This window comes from Hemiscyllium ocellatum, chromosome 26, assembly GCF_020745735.1.
Source record: "Hemiscyllium ocellatum isolate sHemOce1 chromosome 26, sHemOce1.pat.X.cur, whole genome shotgun sequence".
Lineage (NCBI taxonomy): Eukaryota > Metazoa > Chordata > Chondrichthyes > Orectolobiformes > Hemiscylliidae > Hemiscyllium > Hemiscyllium ocellatum.
This window is the reverse complement of record NC_083426.1, coordinates 29,810,512-29,827,621: the sequence shown is the minus strand read 5'-3', so window position 1 is coordinate 29,827,621 and position 17,110 is coordinate 29,810,512. Positions and strand designations below refer to the sequence as shown.

Below are 17,110 nucleotides of genomic sequence, written 5' to 3'. Positions count from 1 at the left end.
GCTGTTCTTTGAGGTCATTCATTTTAGACCCAGTACCTCACTGTAAGAATTCCTCAGGGCATTTCTTTTTAAATTAACCCGTTCAGAGATATAATTATACATCACAAACTCAACTAATGTTCTGAGACCAGGTCTGAGGCCTGTCACAGCAGATGGGGGAATTAAGATAATAATTTTGACTTAAGTTAAAAAAAAAATTGGAAATTAAGAATCTACTGATGGCCGTAAAATCATTGCTGATTTTGGGGGAAAAAAATGGCTTACAAACATTAAGGCAAGGAAGTCTACTATCCTTACCTGGTCTTGCCTACATTTGACTCCAGAGCCACAGCACTGCGGTTGACTCTCAACTGTCCTCTGAAATGGCCTAGAAGCCACTCAGTCAAGGGAGCTAGAGACAGGCAATAAATGCTGGCCAGCCAGTGATGCCCATGTCCTACGAGTGAATACAAAAAAAAACTCTGAAGCAGGTGGGACTTGAACCAGGCCTCGAGGTCCATAGGCAGAGACATTACCATGACACCATAAGCACTCTAATTCTTCAGGGTAGATATTTGCTAATCAACCTGCTCAAACACAGTATTACATAACTTTGGAATTTGAACTCAGGCCTCATGGCTCACAAACTCCTCAGGCTCTGCATAACTACCTTCAGCTGCCTCATTAATCTTCCATCATAAGGCCAGAAAGCTTGCTCACGATTGAAATTGCAGGAATTCCTAAGCTCAATTAGCTTCAGCTGCTTTAATGACCTTTCCTCATCATAAGGTCAGATTTGGAATATTGACTAACAAATGGACGATGCTTAGCAATATTTGCATTTCCTCAGATACTGAAGTAGCCCATGTTCATATACAAAAAGACATGGACTACACCCAGATTTGGGCTACTGGCAAGTAATATTGCCTGGCACATTGTGCTACAAGTGACCATCTCAAACAAAACGGAACCTAACCATCTTCCTCCAGAGACCCTAGAGTACCCTTACTATCGCTGAATCCCCACTCTCACCATCTTGGGGGTTAACATCAACCAGAAACTGAACTGGCCCAGCCTTATAAATACTGTGGTATAATGAGTTGATCAAAGGCTAGAATCCGGCAGTGAATAACCTGCCTTCTTCTCTCCAATGCCAGTCCACCATCTTCAAAATGCAGGTCAAGACTGTGATATAATATTTTTCACTTGCATGGAGGGTGCAGCTCTAACAACACTCTCCTTCATGTGAGCCTAGAGCATATATTGCAAATTTTGCTTTCTCAGCCCACAATGTTTTTACCTATTACAGTTAATGGACTGAAAAATCACTGCCATTAAGTGTACCATTTCTAGGTATGCATGTAGCTATGATCAGTAACTCTAAATTTTTACCCCTTTGTACAGGAATACAAAAGTTACAAATATAGTTTGATTGTGTAAAAATAAATATCAGTGTTACATGTTTCCTGCTTCAAACCTCAAGTGATATTGCAAATCAATGCACACAACAATAAGACCAATTTGTTTTAAGTACATATTCTTTGGCTTCTTGCCGAGGTAGAGCTCCAATGGAACCAATCCAATGATAAAATGATGAAGACTGTGCAGGAGTTATTGTAGACAAGTTATTATCGTTCCATTGCACACCTCAGCAATAGTTCAGTACATCATTTTAATGTCAATTCTCTTCATTACCATCAATATTCATTAAATGCGATGCAATTGTTATGCACAATATTAGTATACAACAGCTGTAGCACCTTTTTGTGAACTCTTTGGTTCAGTATTTAAAAATCTTACTGACCCATTTTTTTTTCCCAAGAGTTACTGAACACCATGTTAATGTTAACAAAGGAATTTTCAATGAATGTTTTAACACTATGGCAATATTACATAGCTGATTTTCACCTGTTTCCTTTATTTCCACAAGCATTTTTTATAGTCCAAAACTTCTAATTTTACAAGATACAAATAACCATTAACTAATCTTATGTACATTAAAAATATTTTACATTAAAATGTATAACTTACTGCTAAATGTCTCTGTACATCAGCGACTGGCACACATTTGGTCTTCAGCAGATATTCAGATCCACACTCAAACTCACCTACAAGTCAAAAAAATTAAACTGTTTAACTTCAATCATGCACTTTGTCACTAAAAATGAATCTCTAAGTACATTGAAAATTCAAACATTCCACATTAATAGAACATTACAGTGTAGTACAGGCCCTTCGGCCCTCGATGTTGCACAGACCTGTGAAATCAATCTGAAGCCCATCTATGCTGTACTATTCCATTATCATCCATACCTTTATCCAACGAACATTTAAATGCTCTTAAAGTTGGCAAGTCTACTACTGTTGCAGGCAGTGTGTTCCACGCCCTTACTACTCTGATTAAAGAAACTACCTCTGACCTTTGTCCTATAACTATCATACCTCAATTTAAAGCTATGCCCCCTCGTGCTAGCCATTACCATCAGAGGAAAAAGGCTCTCACTGTCCACCCTACCTAATCCTCTGATCATCTTATATGTCCGTTAAGTCACCTCTCAAACCTCTTCTAACGAAAACAGCCTCAAGTCCCTCAGCCTTTCCTCCATACCAGGCAAAATCCTGGTAACTCTCCTCTGCACCCTTTCCAATGCTTCCACATCCTTCATGTAATGCGGCAGCCAGAACGTTACGCAATAACAAAGGGCGGCCGCACCAGAGTTTTGGATTAGATTAGATTACTTACAGTGTGGAAACAGGCCCTTCGGCCCAACAAGTCCACACTGACCCGCCGAAACGCAACCCACCCATACCCCTACCTAACACTACGGGCAATTTTAGCATGGCCAATTCACCTGACCCGCACATCTTTGGACTGTGGGAGGAAACCGGAGCACCCGGAGGAAACCCACGCAGACACAGGGAGAACGTGCAAACTCCACACAGTCAGTCGCCTGAGGCGGGAATTGAACAGGGTCTCTGGCGCTGTGAGGCAGCAGTGCTAACCACCGTGCCACCGTGCCGCCCACGGGACAGCTGCAACATGACCTCAGGGCTCTGAAACTTAATTCCTATAACAATAAAAGCTTAACACACCACAAGCCTTCTTAATAACCCTATAAGACTGGATGGTAACTTTCAGGGATCTATTTACATGCTCATCCAGACAGCCAAGGATTTTACCATTAGCCCAGCACTCTGTATTCCTGTTACTCCTTCCAAAGTGAATCACCTCACACTTTTCTATATTAAATTCCATGTGCTACCTCCTAGCCCAGTTCTGCAGCTTATCTATTTCCCTCTGTAACCTGCAACATCCTTCCGCACTGTCCACAACTCCACCAACTTTAGTATCATCGACAAATTTACTAACTCATCCTTCTACACCCTCATCCAGGTCACTTATAAAAATGACAAATAGTAGTGGCCCCCAAAACAGATCCTTGTGGTATACCACAACTAACTGAACTCCAGCATGAACATTTCCTATCAACCACCACCTTCTGTCTTCTTTCAGCTAGTCAATTTCTGATCCAAACCGCTAAATCACCCTCAATCCCATGCATATTTTATGCAATAGCCTTACCTTGAAATCTATATATACCCCATCAACAGCTTTACCCTCATCCACCTGTTTGGTCACCTTCTCAAAGAACTCAATAAGGTTTGTGAGGCACGATGTACTGTTCACAAAACCGTGCTGACTATCCCTAATCAAATTATTTCTTTCCAGAGGATTATAAATCCTATCTCTTGTAATTCTTTCCAATATTTTACCCACAACCAAAGTAAGGGTCAATTACCAGGATTGTCCCTACTCCCCTTCTTGAACAAGGGGGACAACATTTGCTCTTCTGGCAGTATTCCTGTTGACAATGACAACGTATAGCTAAAAACCAAAAGACTCTAATTGACATAATGAAAAAGAATAAATCCAACTGCATTCAATTTATTAGCACATTAGGTTGTGCTGACAGATTTTAAAATAGCTGCAAATAGAGAATTACATTTTTCACCCAAGCAGTGTAAGGGGAAAGTAACAGGTTATATTTTAACAGTATATGACATTGCTGTAGTTACAGAGAAAGCAACTGGGTAAATGCCAGTAGATTGGCATGAAGAACATTGCAAGATAGAAACATTATGCTTGGTTACTGCCAACTACAAAAGTCCCTCTACAATCACATAAAAGACCCTGCAACATTGAGAGTAACCAGGTAACTGACAAGATTAACACCATTCAGAAAGACCGGAATTAATGAAGGCTTTCAGTGTAAAGATGAATGTACTTTTATGTGCAAGAAGACAACATATCAGAGATTCAGTTATATACATTATTTTCTGGGTACCATCCAGAAGCACATGATTTTAGATAATTCTTCAGTACTTCCTAAAATTAATGATGTAGAATCATAGAGACAAGAAGCAGAAAAAGATCATTTGTCCCTTCAAGCCTGCTCTGCCATTCAAATGGTCATGGTTATTTCAAGGCCATAATCCCACTTTCTCCCGATATCCCTTGATGTATTTAATATCCAAAAATTTCTAGAAAAGATGTTTCTTGAGTATACAGGTCAACTGCCTATCTGTGGAATCAGTTTCCGCGGTTTCAGTTACCCGTGGTTTATCGTGACCCGCAGTAAATTACGTGGAACATTCCAGAACCGGGGACCAGGGTTCTGCCAGGGAGGTAAATTTCCCATTTAAATGAACGGGTTTGCACCTATCCATGGTTTGGGGCGTCGGCAGTAGGTGTTTGAACGTATCCCCTGCGGGTACTGGGGGACTACTGTATTCAGTGCCTTTGCCTCTACATCCGTCTGTGGTAGAGAATTCTACAGGTTCACTAACCTTTGAGTCAAGAAAATTTTCCTCATCTCAGTCAGAGAGTCATAGAATTATCCAGCATGTAAACAGGCCTGTGCTGATCAGATATCCTAAACTGATCGAGTGCCATTTGCCAGCATTTGACCTCTATCCCTCTAAACCGTTCCGATTTATGTACCCATCCAGAGACCTTTTAAATGTTGTCATTGTACCAACCTCCACCACTTCCTCTGGCCGCTCATTCAATATGCGCACCACTCTCTACGTGAAGTAGTTACTCCTCAGATTCCTTCTAAATCATTCCCCTCTCACCTTAGACCTCTACCCTCTAGTTTTGGACTCCCCTAGAGAGAAGACCTTGGTATTCACCCTATCCTTCGAAGCACCAGGGAAAATGCCCCACAAATAGCTTATTCCATATCCTTTTACATAAACATTTGTGCTTAAATTATTTAAACAGTACCATTAGTTACTTTGAACAACACATTTAACAGGCAGAACATGATAGGCAAAGCCCATGTTTACTGCCTCCCAAGTTTTCAAGTGAGTTGCATTTTGTGTTGTAAATGTATAAACAGCAGAAATAGGCCACTAGGCTCCTGGGGTCTTCTCTACTATTTAATAACCTCAACTCCAAATCCACACTATCCCAGATAACCTTTCACCTTTCTTAACAAGAAGCTATCCATCTCTGTCTTTAAAATATTCAAGGATGCCTCTTCTAACATTTTCTCAGAAAGAGTGTTCCACAGATTCGTGAAACTGGGAGAAGAAATTTCATCTCATCTCTGATTTTTAACCAGTGACCCTAGTTCTTGATTTTCCATTAAGGGGAAACATCATCTTGTCAAAGACCCCTCAGGATCTAATGTCTTAATCAAGTCACCTCTTTTTCTTCCAAATTCCAGTAGATGTAAGCATAGTCTGTCCAGTATTTCCTCATAACATAATGTAGCCATTCCCAGTATTAGACTAGCAAACCTTCTCTGAACTGCTCCAAAACATTTATATCCTCCCTTAAATAGGTTGACCAATACTGTACACAATAGTTAGATGTGGTCTCTCAATGATCTGTATAGACATCTCTATCTTTTTTATTCAACGCACTCCACAATAAATGATAATATTGTATGAGGTTTCACATATTCATACACACTCGCCTTATGCAATTCATGTACCAGGACATCAAGCTATCTCTGCATCCCAAAGTTCTGCAATCTCTCACCATTTAGACAAAATGTTTACTTTTTATTCTTTCTGCCAAAGCGGAAGTACATTCATTTTTTCCCCCATGTTATATTCCATTTGCCCACTACTTAAAAGTATATCTTTTCGTAGCCTCCTTAAGTCCCCTTTGTAACTTATTTTTCAACTTGTCTTCTTGATATCAGCAAATGCAGCAACTATATCTTCGATCTCTTCATCCAAGTTATTGATATAAATTGGAAGCAGTAAAGATCCCAGCACCACTTTCTGTGGCACAACACTCATTATAACGTGTCAATCTGAAAATGACCCATTTTTGCCTTCTCTCTACTTCCTGATATCCAGCCAATCCTCTGTCCATGCCAACATGCTACCCTCTACACCACGAGCTTCTACTTTCTGTGGCACCTTATCAAATTATTTCTTTAAATTGAAGTACACTATATACCCAAGTCACTCTTATACACTGAATGTGTTACTTCCTCAAAGACTTTGATAGATTGGTTAAAGATGATTTACCTTTCACAAAACCTTACTAACTCTGCAGGATTATGTTGACCTTACCTAAGTGCCTCGCTATAATGTCTTTAGTTAAAGTTTCTAACATTTTCCGTATGACAGCTATCAAAAAAAAACTGGTCTGTAACTTACTGTTTTCTGTCTCCTCCCCTGCTGAATAATCACATTTGGTGTATTCCCATCTAATGGAACCTTCCCCAAAGCAAAAAAGTTTTGGAAAATAAACTTTGCTTGACCATTTCCTAGAGTCTGGATCAAAATAACCACTCACCTCCAATCATTCAATACAGCAGAAGTTAACACTATCTCCAGCACTTAAGAACTAATAACCAAAATGGTTCAACCAAAAAACAGATTTTTTTTTGTTGTTTTTTTCTTCTCCTGAGTAGCGACTGAAGAATAACCTCAATTTCTCATGAATGCACGTAATCCTAGAGATTTTACAATTCATGCAATGGTGTGGAAAATAATTGAACAGCTGCTTCTACTCCTATAGAGAAACATAAGTCATCGCTCTGACTGACAAGAGGCAACGCAGTGATACACTGCCTGCTTACATTTCTTGGTTATCGTGATGTAAGTATAGCATTTGAAATTGCTGAAAAACTAAAACCAGACTGAGTTTAAGAGGATTAAGTACAAAGATGCAGGGTGTTTCAATCAAATGAAGAATTTTACATAAAAACAGAGATTATGCCAGAATTATTTATACACTTTACCTTCATTAGGAATGCTAGGTTACATTATGCAATCCCTCAAGCTTGCTCAATTATTGAAAAGATCATAGCTGATCTTCTACCTCAACTCCCCTTTTCTGCCTTTTTGCAGAATCTTTACTTGGCATAAATCTACTGAATGCAATCTTTAAAATGTTCACTACATTGTCCACAATTTTGATTACATTAAACAATTTATTCTCCCATTGAATAGCAGTATTATGGTACGTGTTAAACTGAATTTTGTGGATCTTTCATATTTTCCTTAGCTGTTTACATTTTTTGTAGCTAGTAACTTACAGCAAGAATACATTCCCATTTGTGATTATCTTTCAACTCACCAGCTATTTCTGCCAAATACTCGTACATTTCAGACAACATGAGCATTATGATTTTGCGTTCTTCAGCTTGGCAATACTAGAAAAAAAAGTTGATAAATGAAATTAAAGTATTAATAAAAATAATGCTTGAAATGTAATATAAATCCAAAAATAATAAGTGCTAAACTAATTAATGAAATATTTTGTATTTTATCAAGCATATATTGGTGTGATAACAGTCACAAATTACTTAATCTAGCCTATCATTTTTCAGAAACAAATAAAGTAATGCATAATATCTCAGTTTCATTTTATACTGCAAATACCGTTTACCAGTTACTCCATCTGGTATTATGCGCTACACATTGAGTACAGAACAGTGACCTCTAGTGTGTTATTAATGCATTGAAAAACTTCGGTCTGTAGATGTTCAGATCTTTGAACAACCTAAAAACTGAATGAACTGCGGATGCTGTAAATCAGAAACCAAAACAGAAGAGAAGATTCTGAGGAAGGGTCACCCGACCCGAAACGTTAACTCTGATTTCTCTCCGCACATACTGCCAGACCTGCTAAGCTTTTCCAGCAATTTCTGTTTGGGCTTCACTTTTTTGTCATTGTAGGTACACAGTACAAGTCAGCATGCACATATCATTGATATCTGGTCAGCAGTACAGCATTGTGGGTCTAGTGGATCTGTGAAATGGATAACTAAGCCTTCAATTTAGATTAATGATGATCTGAATTTGCCACATAACACTGCAACTGCCAACCACTGGTAGCGAGTCATAATCACTTAAAATCCATTGCTTATTCTTTCAAACGTTTTCATGATTTTAGGTTTTTAGCTTTAAACTGTCTAATAGACTTCATTTACTACAAGATAATTTGAACAACAATAGAACAAAGTTGTCAAAGTAGAATCTGTCTATAAAGAGTCTCATGGCAAACTGTTAGTTCACCCTCCTCCAGCCGGACGTTTGGGTTCAGGCCCACCTGTTCCAGAGGTGGCCATAACATTTCCAAACAGACTGATTAATAATCTTATTTGATGTATATACTAGTTCTACAACTGTTCAGAAAACTCTCAATATGCAACATTACTTTTGCTAATAAGCTAACTGCTCTTTCTGAAAAAGAAACTATTCCTGTGCTAAGGAAGCAAACAGATTTCCACAAGGATCATTGTTGAGAGAAATCCTACAACTGATTTATCACCTACAGGGATTTTTCATAATTTGGAGATGCCGGTGTTGGATTGGGGTGTACAAAGTTAAAAATCACACAACACCAGGTTATAGTCCAACAGGTTTAATTGGAAGCGTACTAGCTTTTGGAGCGACACTCCTTCATCAGGTGATAGAAGGAGCATCGCTCCGAAAGCTAGTGTACTTCCAATTAAACTGTTGGACTATAACCTGGTGTTGTGTGATTTTTAACTTTGTGCACTTTTTATAATTATTTTTGGCAACAATTAGATCCAGGAAAAAAATTGGCATTTAAAAATCCAAAAATAAGATTTATTTTAATACAGTGAAACATATAGGAGTTGACTAGAGACAGAACTTTGCTCGATTACATAAAAAGATCCATGCACTTCCACTGTACCTTCTCAATATTGCCAATGCCTCGTAATATTGTGAAGGAGTTGAGTGAATATCAAACTTAGATTTCTGTAAATTTTATAATTTTAAAATTTACCATCTAAGTGTTAACTATAACTGAGAAGAAAACAGTTACTCACTGCGTCAGTTTTCCCATTGCAATCCACTGGCAGCATCTTAACTGAAACAAAAGAAAACCACAGATTATATATTATATAGAATCACGGGATAGTTAAATACAACTATCTGATATGCCAAGCTAATACTACAAATGGTGTTTCAACTGAATCCATATAGTGAGTGAGAGCTGTTGAGAAGTACTGTCCCTATAACTTGACCAGAGGTCTGGACCCAAGTCCCACTTGTTCCTTAGATATTTCATAATGTGTCTGCACAGATTAATTGCAAATACATATTAAAGCAGTAAGATTACAGTCAAGTGGCAAAATGGTACTGTCCTTACTTGTGGGGTAGGATATCGGAGTTTGAGTTTCATTATGTGATATGGTGGCCACAGAAGTGTGGTATAAAACACATTCAAATGCAATGATTTTTTTTAAAAAATTGTAAGAATCATTTTCCATAAGATTGGTGCAGGTCTTTAGAAGGGAGTAGTCAGCACTTATGCTGTATTGGGTAATGCAGCCAACCATTGTCCAATTGCAGAATCACATTTAATGTTGCAATTTTTACATGTGCAAATTGGTCAGTGCCTTGCTTGTTGTGTACAGCCAAAGCGATTTGCCGTCTGATATCATTAATCAGTAATAGCATGTATGGCCTACACATCTGGTATAATATCAGTGCTGAAATGCATATACCACAATGTGCCAAAACCACTCATTTGTGTGACAGGCAGAATATCTTTACATTTGATGACAGCATCCTGTAAATTGAGCACACCACTCGTGTTTCTACTGCACTGCAGCAATGTGAAGCAGTTAGCTTCACCTGTTGTTCACATTTTTGACCAGAGTGGTAACAGGGTTACTAGTTCACACCATGTTCTATGCTGTACTTAAAACTAAGTACATAGACTTTTTTTAACCTCTTATCAAAAAGTTCATCCATGGGGTGTGGCTGTCATTGGCTGGACAATTGCTCAGCACGAATTGCTCTTGAACTTAATGGCTTGGTATGCCACTTCAGACAGCAATTCAGAGTCAGCCATTTTACTATGGGTCTACAGTCACATGTAGCTACACGAGATAAGGATGGCACACTTCTTCCCCCTAAAAGGACATTAGACATTTAGATGGAGACATTAATTAAACATTTGATCAATCTATGCTGCTGTATTGTTTCAATAGATAACCACACCATAAACACTACCTACGTAAAGCACAATTGCACTTAAACTCACTTAAACAGATATGGCTTGGCAACCTAATTAACTCTCTCTCCAAACATATGATAAATCTTTCTGACCACGCATTATCTGAAAGTGATGTGTTTGCCCTTGTACCTGGTTTCGCCTTAGGTGTCAGAAGGTTCTGAAGAAGGGTCATTAGACCTGAAACATGCTTTCTCTCCACAGATGGTACCTGTAGAGTTTTTCCTACAATTTCTGTTTGTATTTCTGATTTCCAATATCTGTAGTTCTTTAGTTTTCTGCTTTAGTGGGAGTTCATCCCAAAACAATAGGCAGAGATGTTTGCTGAATTTGAACTTCTCTACTTCCAGCCAGCCCACCACAGACCAGTTTCCATTCAAGACAGCAAATCCTTGAAGGCATGCCAAGCTGATCTACCCACACAAATTGCAAGTTTCCAAATAATAAATCAATTTTCACATTCATTGTGAGAGTTTGATAGCATTACAAGACCTCAAGACAAATATGGATATAAATCAGTAAACCCCAAAGGGGCCAAGATAGTCATCCTTAACAGGTCATCTGTGTCAACAAAATACAACAATATACTGTGAGGATGGGCACAATCAGGATCTTGGGCTCATCTCACACTACAGGTGACCCCAATACACTATACACACAATCACACCCACACAGATCCTCTCTCAATCACATGCTCTCTCTCAGACACACACACTCATGTGCACAACCTCTCAGAGGCATATACTCCGTCACACTCTAATACACTTTACCAAGCAAGCACACATGCATACTCTCTCCCACACAACACACACGCATACACACATCAGTCTATGAGATGAATTTTCATTTGCAGATTCAGTGCATTTTGAGCAAAATCGAATGTATCTGTAGGCAGTCAGTCCATGTTATATTTTATAAATTCCCACTTTGGAAATAGAAGCAGCCTGTCTCAAGGTTGCGATACAGACAGACTCTCACCTCACACCTTTAATGCACTGTGCGAGCTGAGATCTCACTCTTTTTATATAAAACATTAAGTTATCTTGGGACTGTTACTTGAAATAAGTCCTGGAATTTACATATGAATTAATTGAAATCTGCTTCCCCGTTCTAAGTAATTAAAGACTTAACAGCAATCTAGGTTTATTCAATGCATCGCATCAGTTGAATGACACTTTGATTTTTTTACTATAAATTGTGTCCTATGATCCAGCCCCACTAGCTACATGATGAAGGAGCAGCGCTCTGAAAGCTTGTGCTTCCAAAGAAACCTGTTGGACTACAGCTTGGGAGTTGTGTGATTTTTAACAAAATGCACACCATTTTTTATTACAAGTCCAAATATGTCCACTGGATTTTCTGCTCAGCATGAAGAGACAGCCTGACTCAAAAGCAAGCTAAAACAAAAACTGTTGTACTTATGTAAGAGCAAGAACCTGTCAGGTAACATACAATAGAGTAATTCTTCAAGGCTAATTGCTCCTTTGTGTGCACGGACACACAAAATCGATGCCTCTTTACTTTATCTTACCTACATCTAGTTCTGCACAACATTAATTGGGCTATGCAGTTAGTAAAATGCTTCAACCAATGTTGAGCATGTTCTCCACTTGCATAGTGAAGGAGTCCTTGACATTTGTGAAGACCAGATAGGACTTGCAGACTGATAACAATGCAGTGTCCATGTGGTCATTTGACATTGCTAGTCTATTCACCATGTAACACTTGAAGCAACTATAGACATCTACACTGCAATAGTATATTATAGTGATCCTGGTTCACCATTATGGTATGAATCATATGAATTGCACTTAAGAACTATACAACTTGTACAGACAGCATGTACACCAAATAGAAAGTGCACCATGGGATTCTTCTAGGGTCAGTACATGTAAATATTTTTGTTGGATTCCGAGGGAATCTTGTCTTCAAAGGACCCTTAGCCTTTGCATACTTTGAATATGTCAATGTGTTTGTTATATTTGAATCTGCAGCTGTATATAAGAATGTCCTTACCTATCTTAAGGGGCTCCATCCTGCTCTGAAATTCACACTTGAAAGGAAACAGTACAATGGTCTCCCCTTCCTCAACATACTATTTATTCAGCAGCCATGGTGTCTTGTACGTCTGTTGACCAAAACCTATCCTCACTGGTCTGTACACACTTTGGAATACGTGCAGTTCAATCTGCTACAAGACTGGTCTTATCCAAAACCTGGTAAATACAGCCTGAACTCTTTGTCTGCCATGCAAACTTGACATTGAATTAAAGCACATCAGAGCCATCCTACAAGATAGCAGCTACCAAAATCAGATTATTTCTCACTATATATCATTCAAACCATTGGAACATCCTGGTCCTGAAAAGCGTCCAATCTACCCAAACTTGAGGTATCTCAAAAGCTGAACACTTACGATGCAGTAGCAGCAAAAGGGGTGTCAGCCACTAGAAACATAGAGATTTACAGCATGGACACAGACCCTTCGGTCCAACTTGACCATGCCAACCAGATATCCAAACCCAATTAGTCCCACCTGCCAGCACTAGGCCCACATCCCTTCAAACCCTTCCTAGTCATATACCAACCCAAATGCCTTTTAAATGTTGCAATTGTACTAGCCTCCACCACTTCCTCTGGCAGCTCATTCCACACCCATACCACCCCGTGTGAAAAGGTTGGCCCTTAGGTCTCTTTTATATCTTTCCCCTCGCACCCTAAACCTATGCCTTCTAGTTCTGGACTCCCCACTCCAGGAAAAAGACTTTATCTATTTATCCTACCCACGCCCCTCATGATTTTATAAACCTCTATAAGGTCACCCCTCAGCCTCAGACACTCCAGGGAAAACAGCCCCAGCCTGTTCAGTCTCTCCCCATAGCTCAAATCCTCCAACCCTGGCAACATCCTTGTAAATCTTTTCTGAACTCTTTCAGGTTTCACAACATCTTTCTAATAGGAAGGAGACCAGAACTGCATGCAATATTCCAACAGTGGCCTCATCAATGTCCTGTACAGCCGCAACATGACCTCCCAACTCCTGTATTTAATACTCTGACCAATAAAGGAAAGCATACCAAACATCTTCTTCATTATCCTATCTATCAGCGACTCCACTTTCAAGGAGCTATGAACCTGCACTCCAAGGTATCTTTGTTCAGCAACACTCCCTAGGACCTTACCATTAAGTGTATAAGTCCTGCTAAGATTTGCTTTCCCAAATACAGCACCTCGCATTTATCTGAATTAAACTCCATCTGCCACTTCTCTGCCCATTGGCCCATCTGATCAAGATCCTGTTTTAATCGAAGGTAACCTTCTTCGCTGTCCACTCCACCTCTAACTTTGATGTCATCTGCAAACTTACTGACTGTACCTCTTAAACTTGCAACCTAATCATTTATGTAAAATGACAAAAAGTAGAGGACTCATCATCGGTCCTTGTGGCACTCCACTGGTCACAGGCTTCCAGTCTGAAAAACAACCCTTCACCAACACCCTCTGAAAATCACACAGGTGAGTATATTGTAAAGAGTTCAGTGATGTGATGCCAGGTATGTAGCTCAACAAAGCCAAAGACTGGCAGATCCTACCAAATAGCACGTCCTTTTGGCTGTTCATAACAAGCAAAATACCGACTAGATAATTGGATAACATTTGCAATTGAACATTTGCTGGATATTCTGATTGTGCAAGGAATTACATTGATAAATAATTTAGGATCATCAGTCAGGATTGCAATGTCAAGCACTGTGTATACTGCAGCTACACATAATAATACAAAAGACCCTGTTCTTCATGGTGTATAAGTCATGCCCTGATTTGCCTTTCTAAAATGCAACACATCACATTTACTTAAATTAAACTGATCAGGTTCTGGGCAGTTATCCACCTTTATGTTACTAATTTTGTTGAATGATACAGTAGTCTTGAAGAAGAACTACAAGAATGATGCCTAACTGCAAAAGACCTCAGCTACTCTGAATGGATTCGATCCAATTAGTTTTCAGCAGGGTAGGCTTACTGATACATAAAATAACTATCAGCCTGGATAGCATCCCCATTGATATACTTCAGTTAAACATATTGGACCAGAGCAGAAGAAAGGCGAAATGATCCAAGGGTGAAACAAACTGGATATATGTCAGTTCTTCTACTGAGAGAGCGCTGAGTGCTTCTGGAATACATTGCAGACTAGTGGTTTACACTATCTCTCAACATGCCTGAATGAAGGAGCAGACTGAGGCAGAGATTGCATAATCGCTAAGATAACATAAGGTCTAGGAGGTAATTCAGCCTTTGAGTCCGAAGGTCACAGCTGATCTTCACCTACCTGCACTATCCTCAGTCCATCAACACCCAAAAATCTATTGATCTCTATTTTGAGTGGCATATTAATGGACAACGCAAGATGTGTGTGGTCTCCTAACTAGTTTTAATTACATAAGGGGGCGGGGGGGTGTTGAAAATGATTTTACTGAATATTTTATCCCCTTTTCTCATTCAGTTTTTAGGAGTGGGATTATGGAATACCTAATTAGTTGTAAAGTCATTGTGGCATATGGCAGGGTTAGAGAAAGAATTGAAATTTCTTGGGATTCAATTTTCTATATTTTATCAATTCCTGAAGCCACTAAATTCTCACATTTCTACTTATGTTTACACCTCAACTGAGTCAAATTATCCCTTGCTGTACAACAATTTTATTTCTCAGTATTTCTCATGATATTTTTATTTTGTGCTCCAACCAAAAGTTGTAAACAAAGATGAGTTACTTCTAAAACCAATCTATATACGTGTACTTACTATTTTCACTGATGTCTTCAGGTTTTTCAAGCAACTGTAAGGTTTTGATGCAGATTAACCCCAACAGAACGAGACACAGGACAATTGTAGTAACATAGAGAAACCATGATAGGTAAAACTCAAATCTGTCTAGACGATTCTTAGGTTTTTGCATCCCCTTCTTAGGGAGCCCAGCAGCAGTTCCTCTTATGTAGCGTTCACTTTTCAACAAACTGTCAGACTTTCCTCTGTAACGACTATCAGAATGGAGGCTGCCCAAATTTCTTGAAAAATGATCAGAATACAAGCTGCTAAATCTGCCTGTATGTAGATCTGACCTTAGGCTGTCAGATTTCCCTGCGTGTTGATCTGAATACATGCTATCAGATTTCCTTGTGTATGGCTTGGATTTTAGACTCTGAAATTTCCTTGCATATTGATCCGAACTCAGAATGTCAGATTTTTCCGTGTACGTTTCTGGATACAGGCTGTCAGATTTCCTTGTGTATGGATCCGAATATGAACTGTCAGATTTTTTTGTATATGGATCTGAATTCAGACTCTCCCCAGTGTAGCGATCTGAATACAGTGTGTCAGTTATCCTGCTGTGTGATTCCGAAGTCAGGCCGCCCGATGTCCCTGCATACAGATCTGAACCCAGGCTCCCAGATACCCCTGTATATCGCTCAGAATATGAACTGACAGGTTTTCTGGTATATGGATCTGAAGTCAGGCTGCCAGATATCCCTGTATATCGCTCAGAATATGAACTGACAGGTTTTCTGGTATATGGATCTGAAGTCAGGCTGCTAAATGCTCCTGTATAGCGATCTGAATATGAGCTAACAGATTTCGTGGTATATGGATCTGAAGTCAGGCTGCCAGATGCCCCTCCATAGCGATCTGAATATGTGTTGACTGGTTTCCTGGTAAACGAATCCGAATGCAAGCTGCTGGAAGTCCCCGTGTATCGATGCGAGCTCAGACTGTCAGATTCCTCCGCGTCTTCGTCATCCCCTGAATGGAGTCTATCTGTAAGGTATGCAGCCGATGTCCCTGTATAATGGGTGGTAGTAGAGTCAAACACAGGGTCGGCCTGCTGGCGGCTGGACTCGGCCCTCACGTTGGAGACAGCGGCCGGCCTCCTCCTTGGCTGCTCTGGGGCTGGGGCTGGGGCTGGGGCGGGGGCCTGGAACTCAACCTCACGTTGCCGGAGGCTCTGGCGAACCCGCGGCGCCCGGCTGCTCTTTTCCTGTTGATTCTTTTCGGACTGCAGTTGGTGTAATTTTTTCAGGTACACAGACCTGGTGCTGTCGGTGATAGGGCCGGCCGTGAAGCCCAAGGCCTTCAGCTTGCTTCGCAAATCTCGGTCGCTCAGTGTCGGCGCCATTTTGGGCTTCATCACCAGTGCGCAGGCGCAATTCCAGCCGCCGAGCATGCGTACTCGACAAGACTCAGGATCTGGGGAAGAGGCTCGAGCTCCTAAAGAGAGATCTGTATCAAGTATTCAAGGGGCACAAGTGGTGAAGTGGTAATGGCACTGCCTCTAGGCCAGGAGACTCGTGTTCAAGGTCAACCTGCTCCAGGGGTGTGTAATAACATCTCTGAACGTCTTCGTTAGGGGAACATGTAGTGATCTTGGACCAAGCCCCACTCTGCAACTAGATCCCCAGTTTCCCCTATAGGCAACAAACAGTGAAAATTGCAAATAATATTTCATCCTCACCAACACTCAACACTAGAGCCCCCTCAGGGGTGTGTACTCAGCCCCCTATTGTACTCACTATACCCATGACTGCATTGCCAAATGCTAGACTAATGCTA

The 17,110-nt window shown here is 40.0% G+C and overlaps 1 protein-coding gene across 1 annotated transcript in view; it reads right to left on the bottom strand.

Annotated features, from left to right (window-relative positions):
* Positions 1–16,693, bottom strand: part of LOC132828399 (LEM domain-containing protein 2-like) — a 30,244-nt gene extending 13,551 nt beyond the window's left edge. Inside the window, exons 1-4 of the mRNA XM_060845469.1 lie at positions 15,308–16,693; positions 9,309–9,349; positions 7,586–7,661; positions 2,011–2,087 (exon numbers count right to left, since the gene is read on the bottom strand). Coding sequence (XP_060701452.1) covers positions 2,011–2,087; positions 7,586–7,661; positions 9,309–9,349; positions 15,308–16,688 — 1,575 coding nt within the window. The 5' untranslated portion in view covers positions 16,689–16,693. The remainder of the gene's footprint in view (positions 1–2,010; positions 2,088–7,585; positions 7,662–9,308; positions 9,350–15,307) is intronic.
* Between the last annotated feature and the right edge of the window lie 417 nt (positions 16,694–17,110).